The following is a 15,206-nucleotide window of genomic DNA, read 5'->3' as shown; positions in this document are numbered from 1 at the left end:
AAATGGATTTAATTTCAGTTTCATTCAGAATTTAACACTTCCATTCCTGTGGTATCATTCCTGAGCTGAGACTCAAGTTATACAAACATGTGAAATGCCTAGCCAATTCGGTGGAACATTACTTTAGTGAGCATGCTGATATTCCATCTGTCCCTATTGACAAATTTTATCCAAGTTATGCAACAGCTCTTCAACCTCATTTTCATGCACCTCTAACTCTTCATTCAGCGTAGCATTAGCACTGTGCGCCATGTTACATACACCTGGTTGATCTATCTTAGCAATGCGAGAACTCATTGATTGAATAATCCCATTAGGTATTGATGCTAGAGTATCATCTGCATTCAATTAAGTTATTATTCCACATTCATTCTTTTGCTTGCAGCATAATGCTAAAATTCTTTTGGATTGCCTTTAGCGTGCATAGTCAATTTCTTTTCATATTCCAGTTGAGCTTTCCTCACAATAATACATAATACTGGTTACTTTTCTGGCCAACACTTTATATATTTCATAACTCCTCTCGCTCTTATTCTCATGATATTCTTACCACATCATCTTCTTCTTGTGGATCTCTCACTTAATAAGGTTGCACATCCATTTCACTCCCAACCTATTTATTCTTCGAACACTAAGGATGCATTCAGATATCACCTCATTTAAGCATTGTTTCAGAGATTTCCATGCATTGCTGACATTTATCCTATTCAGTAACTGATACCATGGGACCAAATATATAGTATTCTCCTAAGTTGGTGATAATTTCCAACTTTGTAGTTCAGCATGTAACCTATTGTAATGGGAACATCAATATAATTAGATATTTTCCTAGAAAGCACAACATTATCGATGTCACGAATTGGTGGTAAAATAGTCATATTCTTAACAGAGACCCCTTTTGACACTAGGAACAAATCTGACACTCTTTGACCTTGTGCTCCTTCTTTCACATGCTGCTTGAGAAAGTTGTCTCGCAACAATTCAATAAATTCCTCTTCATTCTTATCATGAGATTTCTCTTCTACCCAATCAATTTTGGATAATTAAAGTCACCCATAACGATCACTTGTTTAGTACCCATAAGGCTAAATTGGCTATACATTTCTTTGTCCCCTGCAACTGAGCTGCTGGGTCTATAGCAACACCTTACCATATATTTCATTTTGTTAGCCTCCACTTCACATCAGATAGCCTCGAACCCACTTCTACATGGGACATTGTTACTACCATTGTTGTCTTGTGTTTCTATCCTAACTGGACTTAAGTCATCTAATATCATTAGTAGTATTCTCCCTCTTCTCCTACCTCTTCTTTCATTCCTAAAAATAGTATACCCATTACATTCAATCTCAGTTACCATATCTAATTTTGATCACCATATCTGAATGCCAACATTCTTAGGCCACATCATATTTGATAAAGCAGTGAACAAAAACCCTTTTTGTTTCTAATGCTCCTGGCATTTATGTATACACATAACAAATTGCAACCTAGCCTATTCTTATAATTAGATATGCAATCTATTTGGCCTTGTTGTAGAACTTTCTCTTTTCTCTCCACAGATATACTGAACCCAAAGCATATTTTTTCACCCTTTTTTTGCATATACCATAGCTGAACTTGCACACACACATTTTCCCCCCTTGATAATCTAGTTTCCCTGACTCTGTATTAGGTCTCATACCAATATGTAATTTTTCCATGCTCCTGATTCCAACTGAAATCAAATGCAGGCCATCCCTCTTATACAATTCTTTTCTGCCATCAAACGCACTCCCCACATCTAAAAACTCACATCCATTTCCTCCACAGCCTCTGCATGGATCATTTACTATCATTGCCCTCCTTCTTAGCTCGGTACTGTTATATCTGGGTAACACACAATTTTTTCTCTCTCACATTTCTTTTTCTTTTCTTCCAACAGACCTTTCACATCCTCTCTCATACTATATGGCCTGCAAGAACTACCATCTCTTTTACTTTTCTTTTCTTTTCTGTTTTATGATTACATTTGTCACATCTTTAATTTTTGCCCCTAGGTAACTAGAAGTAGTGACTTCCTGAGCAAGCTCAAATTTTAAGATTGAATCACCTACCATATCACATCTTTTTTCTTAGATTTTAATTGACTTACTTTGTTATTAATATTATGAGTATCAAGTTCAGGGTTTTCCTGCCTCTTCTTGTTCTGATCCTTTTTCTTATCATGTGTAAGTTTCAAACGTTTTTCCACTTTTTTTAATTTTCTAGTTTGATTTTGTACTAATTTGCTTTAATCAGAATATATTCAATGTCAGATTATCCTCGGATAAATTATCATCACTGCAGCAACACTTTTACTGATCAGGGCAAATGTTCTCTTCGGTAGTAACAACTTCAACTTGAGCTTTAGACACTGCCCTATTGTGATAATTTTTTGGTACCTTAAGAGTAGTAAAAACTAATAATATTTCTACAATTATTATTATTATACAGGCATCTCCATGGAATCCAAAGACTCATCATTGGAGACCCAATATATCCACATAATATATCTTACTTCTCCTTGAACCCTTCAACAGACTAAGCACTCACAACTGACTCTGGTAACCCATTCCATTCATTCATAACTCTCCAAGCAAAAAATGTAGTTCTTACACCTTATTAACCACACATTTATTCAACTTCCAGGGATAACCCCTTATTTTGGTCCCTCTAATCAAGTGCTGAAACATTTTCCTTGCATCTATCCTATAAAACCCTTTAAGCAACTTAGATGTTTCTATCATATCTCCTCTTTTTCTCCTATCAACCAACTACTGCAATCCACACACCTTCAATCTATTCTCATAGGGAACATTCCACAGGCCATTCACCATCTTGGTCACTCATCTCTGAACCATCTCTGCCACTTCCTCATCCACAAGAAACTCCGGGGATAAGACTTGAATACAGTAATCCAGATGTGGGTGTATCAAGGCCTTATAAACAGGAATAACAATTTCCTTATCTCTATTTGTTAATGTGTTCTTCAATAGCCAAGTAATCTTATGGGCTACCTTAGCAATATGTCCTGTAAACTTTAACTCTCTGTCTAACACTACTGCTAGATCTCTAGCTTCATCTGTTTCCTGGAGTACAGTGCCATCAATGTAATACATGGATTGTAATTTATTTATCCCAAAGTGCATAACTTTACATTTCTCCACATTAAACTGATAACCATTATCTTTTGCCTGTAATGACTGCCTATTTACTATTACTGTACCTAATTTCGCATCATCAGCAAACTACTGAATATTTCTTTCGGGTTATTTTCTATATCATTTATTTTAAAAAAATAAAAAAATAGCAATGGTCCCAGCACTGAACCACCATTTTTTGAGATCTGCCCAACAGCCACCCTCTTATCCACTTTACTAGTGTCATATCCATCCCCATTTGTTCTAATTTGCATAAAAGAGTTCCATGTGATATTTTAACAGATGGATTTGCAGAATCACTGTATAGCCATTCTTTTATCCAACTCTACTGTTACTCTATTATAAAAAGAGTTAGTAAATTACTAAGGCATGGCCTTAGTAATTTACTTTTTCTACATTTACAACATGGCTTCAGGAAGCCATGTTAACATTCATACAGTATCACATTTTTATCTACCCATTCTTGATTTCTCTTTTTGATCAAATTTTTCTAATACTTTTATCACCACTGCTGAGGTACTGATTGGTCTATACTTTTTTTGCTACTGCAGTCTTAGAAATTATCTTATGCAAGAGAATTATTTTGTCCTCTTTCCACTCATTTGGAACTCTATCAGAGCTGAGACATAAAGAGCCTCATCAGAGGCATTGACAGTTCCCTTGCACATTCTTGCAAAACCCTAGCTGATATCCCATCTAATCCCACAGCTGTATTTACGTTGAGATTCTGCAGTATCCTAAGAACCTCCAATTCATCAACCTCTGTTCCCACATTAGTGTCTGTCACATAGGTTAAAGCAATAACCTCACTAGGATGATATTGCCTTGCGAAGTGGTCACTCAGTAAATCAACTATTTTATCCACTTCTGTCTCCATGTGACCACCATCACTCATTAAGTTTAAACTTCCATAGTCATTCTTCCTCTTACTTGCCACATAATGAAAGTACTCTTTGGGATTTCCTTTGGCCTTCTTGGCAAGATTCTTCTCATAATCTGATTTTGCCTTCTTTACCATGTTGGTTACCTTTCTTGCCTTAGCCTTCTGCAGCTCATGCTTAATGATATTACTTATCAATCTAACTCCTATCTGATTAACCCTGCTTACCCTAGTTATACAATTTAATACTGCTTCCTCTAGATCATAGGTGGCCAACAGCAGGCCCGTGGCAGGATAAAAAACTATATTAAATTATGTGTATTATCAATTTAGCCATTAGTTTTGACTGCAGATTTTCTGATTGATATACTAGTTATATTCATTATTTCTGATGACAGAAACAATTTATATTCTCAACACAGAATCGATATTGCTTTAAAAAGATTACTCAATTTATAAAATCGGCTGTTTCTGTGCGAGTTGTAGTAGTGGGAGTGGTAGATTTCGATGCGCTCCAGAGTAATGCATCATTGAAAGTCACTTGCTCTGCTCTGGTTATAGTGAACAGTTTCAGAGACTCAGTTTCAAGTATTTTATATTGTTCTCCCAGTAGTAAAATGATTTAACAAATATAGTAATTCAATACATATAACTATTGTCTTGAAAAAATGCAGTTTATTTATATTTAAGTTCTGTCTAAAAGTGTGTGGCCCGTGATGCTGCTACTCATCATATATTGGCCCTCGTATAGAATGAAGTTGCCACACCTGCTCTAGACGATCCTTAACTATATCCTCTGCACTACTAACATCCTTGCAGTGTTTTATGTCATGGCATAGATTTAAACTTCTTCCCAAACTTGTCATAATCACCAGCCTTGTAGTTCCATATATACCCGTTCTTGACAGAATGTTCTTCGTGTTTTACAATCTTCCAAGTCAACACCATATGGTCACTTTCACCATTCAGAGGCAATGTGGGCACCTTGGTTATAGATAGCTCTTCTGATCTTATGACCAGGTCCGATACTCCTCCACCCCTAGTCTCCTCCATCACATGCTGCATTAAGTAATTATCTCTTAGCAGGTGTATAAATTCTATTTCCTTACTACCATTTGATCTTTCTTCCTTCCAGTCTATATCTCCATAGTTGAAGTTCCCATAATAATCAATTGTCCTGTATTCATTTGACAATGCATGTATTCCAAATGATCTGTGGAACTCCCTGGCCTATAGCAACACCCAACTGTATATTTTGTTTTACTGGCCTTAACTTACACCAGATTGTCTCAAATGAACAACCACCCTCCAACTTGTCTCTGGTTCTTTTTGGCTGCAATTCATCTGCTATTATCAGCAGTACTATTCCTGCACCCTATATTCTCTTTCTTCCCTGACAATCTAAACCCTTCACATTTTATCCCTGTAACTACATCATCTGCTGTTAGCCAAGTCTCACTAACGCCTATAACTTTTGGCGAGGTTGGACTATCCAGTGCCAGAAACTCCTCACTCTTTTTCCTGATACTTCTGGCATCAGTATATAGAAACTGCAACATCCCTTTAGTTCTCCAGCCACTTTTACTTCCTGAGCCGACAACCCTATTCAATATTTTTGCTTGAGAGACTAGATTCCACACTTGGTCACTCTCACACTCACTCACCTCATAGGTGCATTTGCACAAACTTTCTTGCTTCTGCCCTAATTGCTTAAGTTTTCCTGAATTTGCTCTTCAGCATTCTCAGTGAACAAACCTCCTTCCAGACACCTAACACCAAATTCATTTAGATGTAGTCCATCAGCATTGTACAAATCCTTCTTTCCCTCAAACACAGACCACAGATCAAAAAATCCTGCATCATTCCTTCTGCACAATCTATGTATAATTTCATTGGCTACCAACACCCTCCTCCTCAGTTCACCTCAGTCATAGTGTGGTAGGAAACTTACGATCTTCATCTTCTCATTCTTCAGTTTTGCCTCTTCTAACAACTCCTTTACATCCTTTCTCATAGAAATCTTCTTGCCTCTCATATCACTTGTACTAACCAAGACAATCATTTCCTTTGACTTACCTTTTTGGATAACATGGCTAAATCGTGAATTTTTGCACCTGGGAAACAGGATTTTGTCACAAATTGATCATTGAGTCTCCATACATAATTTTTTTTCTTAACTTGTTTTTCTTGTTTGTTCAGTTATCGTTTTCATTCCTTTGGACCACCTGCTTCTTTCTATTTTCAGCCTGCTGATCTCTTGCTGCCAATGTAATTTTTTAATTTCGCGTTTTGTTCTATGAAGGATAACATTTAAGCATGCTATTTCTTTATTAATGTCCATTTCGATATTCTCTGTTTTCATTGCCACCCATTCGACATTAATACCATCATTTTCCATCTTACCATTGGTACTTGCTGCATTCTTGTCACCTAACGGACACTCATTTTTGAAACACTTAATGTATATTTTTTTTCTCTCTCTCTCTCCAGTTTTAGTTTTCTTCCACATATTCTTTAAGTTTATCAGCGAATACATTTCACACACACAGCACTGAATAAAATCCTGCAAATACAAATCGCCGGACAATGTGGTCTTTGCCGCCATTGTTTGTTATGTTGGTGCTATGCCAACAATATCACAATAAAAATCTTATAAAGAGATGAAATACTCTAAAAAATGAAAAAATACAATAAAATAGATAAAAATCGCCAATTTTACAAAACCACTCACAAAATGATTAAATTAGACTGACAATTATGTTATTAAATGCTGTAGTACAATAAATACACTAAAAAACTACAATGATATACTAGAAATATACCAATTGATATAAAAAACACTCAATAAATCAACACAAATCACTGATCTTTTGATCTTTCAGGAACTTCCTAACAGCACATCCTTTCACCAGATAGCCTTGAACCCCCCCCCCCAAAAAAAATGTAACAGTATGTGTAAATTTTATGTTGCAAGAATTTGAAACTGCACTAAAAACCCAAAAGAATGAGAATGCACCTGGACTGGATGGTATAACAGTAGAGGTTATTAAACATGGCTGAAAAGAGCTTTGCCTTTTCTTTGCAGATATTTATCAACTGCTCTTTGAAAAGAGCAGTTAATAAATATCTGTAATGCAGCCATAGCTACATCATCATTCCATCACAATGGATAGAAGGGCTAATAATACCAATACCAAAAATAGTAAAGCTAAATAACCCAGAATATTACATCATAGTAACACTATTGACTACCTCACTGAAATTGTACAACAGGATGCTTACGAACCAAACCAAAATATGTAACACCTCTTCTAGTTAAAAATCTAGCAGCTTTCTTGAAAGACAGAAGCACTGTTGAACACATCTACTGCCTTAGAAGGTTGTTAGGAGTAAGAGATAAAAACCTCATCATAAACTTCATAGATTACTCATTTCATGCAATTCATGTTCATTAACTTCAATCCCTGACAGGCACACGGGATAGATTCAATTAATAGACCAAGGATGTTTAAAATCCTCAATTATTATGGCATATATTTGAAAATAATCAAAGCAATAGATATTAAAATGCTGAGAAATTATATTATTTGTTTCATCCTTTATTCAAGTGTAAGCAAACAAAGTTTGTGCATGAAGTAACTTCATGACAGGACAACTGTGTTTGCAAACTTTGTTTGCTTACACTTGGATAAAATGGTGAAACCAAGAATATAATTTCTTGGCATCTTTAATTTATAGTATAACCAAGTGGAAAAACTTTCAACATCCATCTCTAATCCAGTGTATTTTAATAATCAGGTTTTGGCTATTTGTGTATGGGAATATGACTTCTACATTACTTCAACTTTGGTATCAATTTTAAGTCTGACTCCCACTGATGAGACCACAAACAGGGTTGAAACCAGTCTGGATAGTGTCCCTTCACAAATGCAGTAGCATTATACATGTCTGTAAGGATATGTGTGCATTGCATCATAGGATACTAAGGCAACTGATGTGAAGTCATTACCCTCTATATATGAGTTGCCCTATCATGAAGTTCCTTCATGTGCAAACTTTGTTTGCTTATGTTTGAATAAAGGGTGAAACCAAGAGTATAATTTCTTGGCATGCATGATTTATAATATAACCAAGTGGAAAAACTTACAAAAATCGAAGCAATAGCAGAACTGAACCAGAATTATGCAAGATTAATGCAAGAGTAATGTTAATGGAGAGATGAGAGAACTTTCCTATTTCCACTGGAGTTCTTCATGAAGACTCTTTTCCACATATCTTTTTTATTATTACACTTGGTTGTGTATTCAGACTTACAGGAAATAGGTCCATAGTAACTCTCGAAGATTCAGTAGCACAAACCCACATAATCATTTTCCATTTCACAGATGTTTTGTACTGATTGATTCTAACATCCAGACTGCCGAAAACCACTTGGATAATTTATGTAAAAATGAAGCACTGATTGGGTTGGCTGTCAACAGCAGAACTAAAGTCCTCAAGAACAGAATAGAAGGAAATATTAGGCTAAATAACCACATTCTTGAAGAAGTAAATGATATTGAGTACTTTGGTTCCTACATCGATATTCTAATAGACATATTGAAAAGAAAGCACAAAACTCTTTAATTCCATAAAAGTCTAACTGATATCTGGAAATCCAATCTCATCACCACACATAGCAAAATTCATCTGTACAAAATCACCAGTTAAGCTATATTTACATATGGTCCCCAGACATGGAACATCACTACTCAACGAGCAGTTTATATCATTAATAGGTTTGAGACAATATGAACAATACTAGGATATATATGACAAGATCACATTCCTAATACTGTCATTCTTGAAGAAAGCCAACAAAATAACTCTGAGAAAAACAATTAAAAAAAGTCAACTGAGAAGGTTGGAACACCATCTTAGACATTCACCTTCACTCTAGTTTAGTGCTCTTGCTCTCTAGAAGCCAAGTGAGATACAAAGGAAGAGTAAGACCATTTTGGCAATACATAAGGAAACTTCTTTTTCAAGATGAGGCTAATGAACAATCTAACATTTACCAAAATAGAGTAACTTAGCTCATTTTCATCCAGTAGACTTTATCTGCACGAGTTTTTTGCTATATAAATATTTCTGTATATATTTTCCTATTCATGCATGAATAAATGATGATGACGATAACCATTATTTAGGAGACTTATTCATCTGTATTTTACAGGGTTGCACTTATCTTTTTTATATACTGGGATGATAATGGCTTTATTCCAACTTCTGGAGATTTTTCCTTGCTGCCAGATATTATTAAATAATTTTAAAAGTTGTCTGGCAAAAACAAGATGCCTGCATATTTAATAAGCTCTATATTTATTCATTTTCTTCACCAGGAGATTTTCCTGATTTACTTTGCTCTGTTGTTTGTTGAATTTCTTGTAATGTTATTTCTTCCATTGTGTAGTTAGCATTATATTAGTTTCATTGCCTTCTTGTTTTAAAAGTCCAGCCATGTTTTTTCTTTGATTATTTTTATTATTACATGGGCACCTCCATGGAGTCCTAAGACTCAATGTGGGAGATCCAATCTAACATCACAATATCTGTCATACCTCCTTGAAACTATTAACAGACAAAGCACTCACAACTGACTCAGGCAACCCATCCCATTCATTCACTACTCTTCAAGCAAAAAATCTATTCCTTGCTAACTTCCAGGGATGACCTCTTGTTCTAGCAAGTGTTGAAAGATTTCTCCTGCATCAGTCCTACAAAAGCCTATAAGTAACTTTAATGTTTTTCTCATCCCCCTTTTTTTTTTTTCTTTTTTTTCCCACATATCTACCAACTGTTGCAGTCACATACCACTCACCATCTTGGTCACTCACCTTTGGATCCTCTCCACCTCTTCCAAAACCCAGGTGTGACTAGACCTGAGAATAGTAATCCAGATGTGTTCATATCAAGGCTTTATGAAGCGGAATGATAATTTCCTTATCTCTGTTTGTTAGTGTATTCTTCAATAATCAAGTAATCCTGTGAGTTATCCTGGCTACTTTAGCAATATGCCTTCTAAACTTCTGCTCTTTATCTACTACAACTACTCCCAAATCCCTGTGTGTGTGTGTGTGTGTGTGTGTGTGTGTGTGTGTGTGTGTGTGTGTGTGTGTGTGTGTGTGTGTGTGTGTGTGTGTACAACATTTGTTCAGCATTAATGAACTGAATATTAGTATTGAAAGTTTATTTTTCACTTGGTTAGACTATAATAAATTTAGTTTAATCCTTTATCCAAGTGTGAGCAAACAAAAGTTTGCATCTGAAAATATCTTCAGGACTGAATATGGTGTTGTACTACCTTACTGGGGTAAAATAGTACAACACCATGCAACTCATAGCAAAGGTGAACCAAGCTAACATCACTCCTATCCCAGTATCTCCCATAATGCAAAACACATCTCCTTGCGGATATGTATAATGTTATGCATTAAGGGATTGGCCACTACCCAGACTAGTTTCGACCTTTATTGAGTGTGGAGCCAGGCCCAGAGATGGAGATACCAGGCAGAAGCAATAGCGAGGTCACTGAAGAGACCTCAATAAAGGTCGAAACTAGTCTGGGTAGTGGCCAATCCCTTAATGCATAACATTATACATATCCACAAGGAGATGTGTTTTGCATTATGGGAGATACTGGGATAGGAGTGATGTTAGCTTGGTTCACCTTTGCTATGAGTTGCATGGTGTTGTACTATCTTACCCCAGTAAGGTAGTACAACACCATATTCAGTCCTGAAGATATTTTCAGACGCAAACTTTTGTTTGCTCACACTTGGATAAAGGATTAAACTAAATTTACTATAGTCTAACCAAGTGTAAAATAAACTTTCAACATCTTTCTCTAAATCCAGAGTAATTTAATAAAAAAAGGTGGCACACCTTTTGGCAACTCCTATAGGTAAGGATGATCTTGCTATTGATTCTGCCTGGTATCTCCACCTCTGGGCCTGGCTCCCACTGAAGAGACCTCAATAAAGGTTGAAACTAGTCTGGGTAGTGGCCAATCCCTTAATGCATAACATTATACATATCTGCAAGGAGATGTGTTTTGCATTATGGGAAATACTGGGATAGGAGTGATGTTAGCTTGGTCCACCTTTGCTACGAGTTGCCCGGTGTTTTACTACCTTACCCTAGTAAGGTAATACAACACCGTATTCAGTCCTGAAGATATTTTCAGGCACAAACTTTGTTTGCTCACACTTGGATAGAGGATTAAACTAAATTTATTATTGAATATTAGTATGTTTATTCTTTTATGAAGATGAAACTTTGTTGAAATCTTGTTAAGACTTATTGGCATAGCTGTATGTTTGTTTATAGATTACATTTACTTTGCTTCTTTCCTTTCCATAATTCTTGTAATTTCAGTTTAGTGTGAATGATGCAAGCACAAAACAGCTGCTGGGATACTTCTTTCTTGATCTTTTTCCACGTGAGGGAAAGTATGGACATGCTGCTATGTTTGAACTACAGGTAAGCTGCTCTGGTAATTCTTTAAGAATCAGTCATTGTTAGAGAACTAATTTTTTAACCATATTAATTTATAAATTAAAGATACCAAGAAATTATATACCTGGTTTAACCTCCCAAACGGCTAGGACATCTATAGACGTTCAGCTAAATCTGGATATAATTCAGCCCATCTGTTGAAAGAACATGGATAAGAAGTGCAATTTGGCCGTGATGCCATTTAGAAGGTGTGATAAACCCTCACACTGAAGAGAACACTTAATCAGATTATCTCATGTTCATAGCTGCATCTCAGTTGCCTATAACAAGAAACGCAATTCCTTGTTCTATGCTGGGTAACTGGATGTTAGTTATATTGGATAGACTAAAAATATATAAATTATATTTTTGTTTTCTCTTTTTATTGTACAATACAATTTTAATGCCCTGACAAAATAAAGATCCTTGCATAATTTCTTCACTTGAATATTGCCTTACCTTGGAGAACCAATTTCATTTTAAATTTTTTTGTGCTAATTTTTTTCTAATCGCTTACTCGACAAAACATTTTCTTTGTTCTTGAAGAAATTAATTCACGATAATTATTTGAAATATTATTTTTTAAAGAAAAGAAAACCAGCTGCCAAAGTTCCAGATTATTTTTATTTTTGTTCAAAATCAAATAATGCTTCACAGATTTCCTTTAGCATGCGCTTGATCAACTTTGCTTTATAGAGAATAACATGAAATTCATTAATCATATCACTAAATTTTTTTCTTTATATAGTAATCTACAGTTCTTTGCACTTTCACTTTCTTCGTTTCCCTGTATAATTGGTCATCATTACAAAATGAAATTAACAGTTATGATTTAAATTTATATGTATATATTTTCTGCACAATTCAGATATTATGCTCCAATTTTTAAAGTAAGTGATACTTTTGCTTATATTCTATCATTCAAAATATGTGTATGCACATGCATCAAATGAAATTTCATTTCCATATTTTTACAATAGAATTGAACTTTATTTCACCTTTGATAGTTCAAACCCCCCCCCCCCCCCCCCAATCTCACACTGCATCACTATCGCACCCCCGAAAACTGTTATGAAACATAGATATATTTTTTATTTAATTCGTTATTTTTCTCTATTTTTTATATTTTTTATTTAATTCGTTATTGTTCCACATAACTTTAATTTTTTGATACAGAAACTAGGTGGTGATTATTATAAATTAGCAAATTTTAAATCAGAAAATATACATATTATTTCCTGATTATTATAAATCAGGAAATTATGGGATAGTTTATGGGATAGGTAATAGGGGAAATTAATATTTAAAATCACTGTCATCCTACAAATGCAATATCAGAATAAAGAAAGATGGAAAAACCAAACAAAAATTTCTACCTGTAAAATATTCAGATATTGCTTGAAGCTCTTTAGTGTGTTGCCTACTGGGCATGTTCTATTGTTCTGTTTCTCAGTGGGGGTTAGTAATCTCCGTTAGCTTACAGCTTATTTCTGGGCAGAAAGGAATATTACCTGACTGTACTCTTTCCAGTTGAAAATCTTGAAGGCGAATTTTTTAAGTTGTTTTTATAAACAGAATGATATATTGTTCTTTCGAAATGTCTAATAGTATATTTTCGAAGGAATAAAATATAAGAGGAACTGAAATACTCTTTCCAGTTCCTCTTGAAAGACGAATTTTTAAGTTGTTTTTATAACACACAGAATGACATATTATTCCTTCAGAGTGGCTTATAGTACATTTTCGAAGGAATAAAATAAAAATAGGGATAACCATTGGGAGTATCTCATGCCTTCTCTGTGCAAACTTTTTTTCGTGTCAACAGCTGCAAGATTTTGGTATCAATTACAGGAACCCATTAACTAGGAAACGGGTGGTTGAATTGGAATAGGCCCCTTTGATAACAGATAGCAGTTTTTTACCTACACCGATTTGCTGGAGGATGTGGAATAGAAAGAAATGCTGGACATTATCAAATTGCTTGAGTAAGGTCTGCTGATAGCACTGCCATGGATTGCTTTTTCGTGTTAACTATGCGGATTAGATCACGTAGCAGAAATAGATTAAATTCTACTGCTTGACCTGGTACTCCATACACTTGTGTGCTTTTAATTATGTATCTCATTCCCACTTTGAGTCCATCTTGGGTATGATATTGATAATGTGGAAAAATATCTTGTAGTCAGTATTAGATAGAGAAATAGGTCTCCAGCTGCTGATTGAGGTGTGATCTCTATTAGGTTTAGGAATGAGGACAGTATGGCTTGCTACAAATTCACTTGGTATGTGTCCTAATGAGAGAAAGGAATTAAATAGTGTAACTAAAATGGGAAGAATAAAATCCCAGACCTCGTGATAAAGTTCTGTCCCTAGACCTCAGGGCCTGGTGATTTTCTTGTTTGGTATTCTTTATAGGCTGTGGAAACTTCCGATGCTGTAATGGGTCTGTCAAGTCCATCTTGGATATGAACAGGAAAGCCATTAATGTTCCGAGAGTTATAATTTCCAACAGTAGTACTATTTTTTTCAAACAGATTTTTGGTGTTTTTGAAAGGAGTCGAGGATGTCTTGAGTGGTGGACATGTCTTTTCCATCAACGCAGATTTGAATGATGGTCCTTTCTTTGCGAAATTTTGTGACTTGTCTATTGAAGAATGCAGCTGAAGGGCTATCTGCTAAGTGCTGCTGTATTCTTATCTTAAAATTTCTTTCTTCTACTTGTTTCTGCCTTTCCAGTTCTATCTCTATGTTAATGTTTCTAATGATGTTATTACATTCGGTACCATTGCGTTGGTTTGTTACGAACCAGCTTCTCTCTTTATACAGGTCCTTCAACGTTTTCCTTTTGAGGAAAGCCTGTTCCTTTCCCCATTCCATCATATTCTGCTTTACTGTTTCTTTGAATTTTAACCACATATTCCAATTTGAACAGAGGGTCTGGAATTTAGTTGTAAAGGTTAATGGGAAATTTGGTGGAAGTCTTCATGGTCCAGAAGAGAGAACTGGATTATGATCTGACATGCTGATGTCAAGATGTTTTATCTGAATTATCCTATTTATAAGGGAAGAAGAGATATAAATTCAATCAATATGAGTCCAATACTTTGATTCATATACATGTATGCCTGGAAATTAGGATTGTTAATCCTCCATATGTCATGTCTCGACAATTCCATTGTCGAGACATGTTTTTGACTGTGCATATCCCGCTTTTCGACTCCTGGGATGTCCTACTGTTTTGTCTAATGTGGGGTTTTCAATACAATTCCAGTCTCCAGCTGCATGATGTGGTGGACACCATATAAATATGGCTCCAATTCCTGGAAGAATTTTTGTCTAACTGTTCTACTGGTTGTAGCATAAACATTTATAAACCTTATTACACATCCACAGTATTTCTAATCTATTGTCAAGATTCTCCCTTCTGCATCCCTTTGGATATTCCAGAATGACCCAAAGAGGGAGGGCCAAGAATAAGAACTCTTACGCTAGCCCTGTTAAATCTTCCAAAGCTCCAATAAGAAAGAAGTGGATATCTATCTGTTAAACTTTTTATATCTTTATATCTGAAAAAGTATTTTTCTTGGAGAAACAGAAACCTGATATTA

General features: G+C 35.3%; 1 protein-coding gene across 1 annotated transcript in view; it reads left to right on the top strand.

The window, feature by feature from the left end:
* The window catches only part of LOC150092594 (thimet oligopeptidase-like), a 329,903-nt gene that overhangs the window by 200,141 nt on the left and 114,556 nt on the right, over nucleotides 1-15,206 (top strand). The window contains exon 10 of the mRNA XM_090414823.1: nucleotides 11,479-11,583. Within this exon, the coding sequence (XP_090270949.1) occupies nucleotides 11,479-11,583 (105 nt within the window). The remainder of the gene's footprint in view (nucleotides 1-11,478; nucleotides 11,584-15,206) is intronic.

Source organism: Typopeltis vanoorti, chromosome 25 (assembly GCF_054136105.1).
Source record: "Typopeltis vanoorti isolate ZY-2024b chromosome 25, IOZ_Tvanoo_1.0, whole genome shotgun sequence".
NCBI lineage: Eukaryota > Metazoa > Arthropoda > Arachnida > Uropygi > Thelyphonidae > Typopeltis > Typopeltis vanoorti.
The sequence above is the reverse complement of the archived record's forward strand: the minus strand, read 5'-3'. Positions and strand labels throughout refer to the sequence as shown.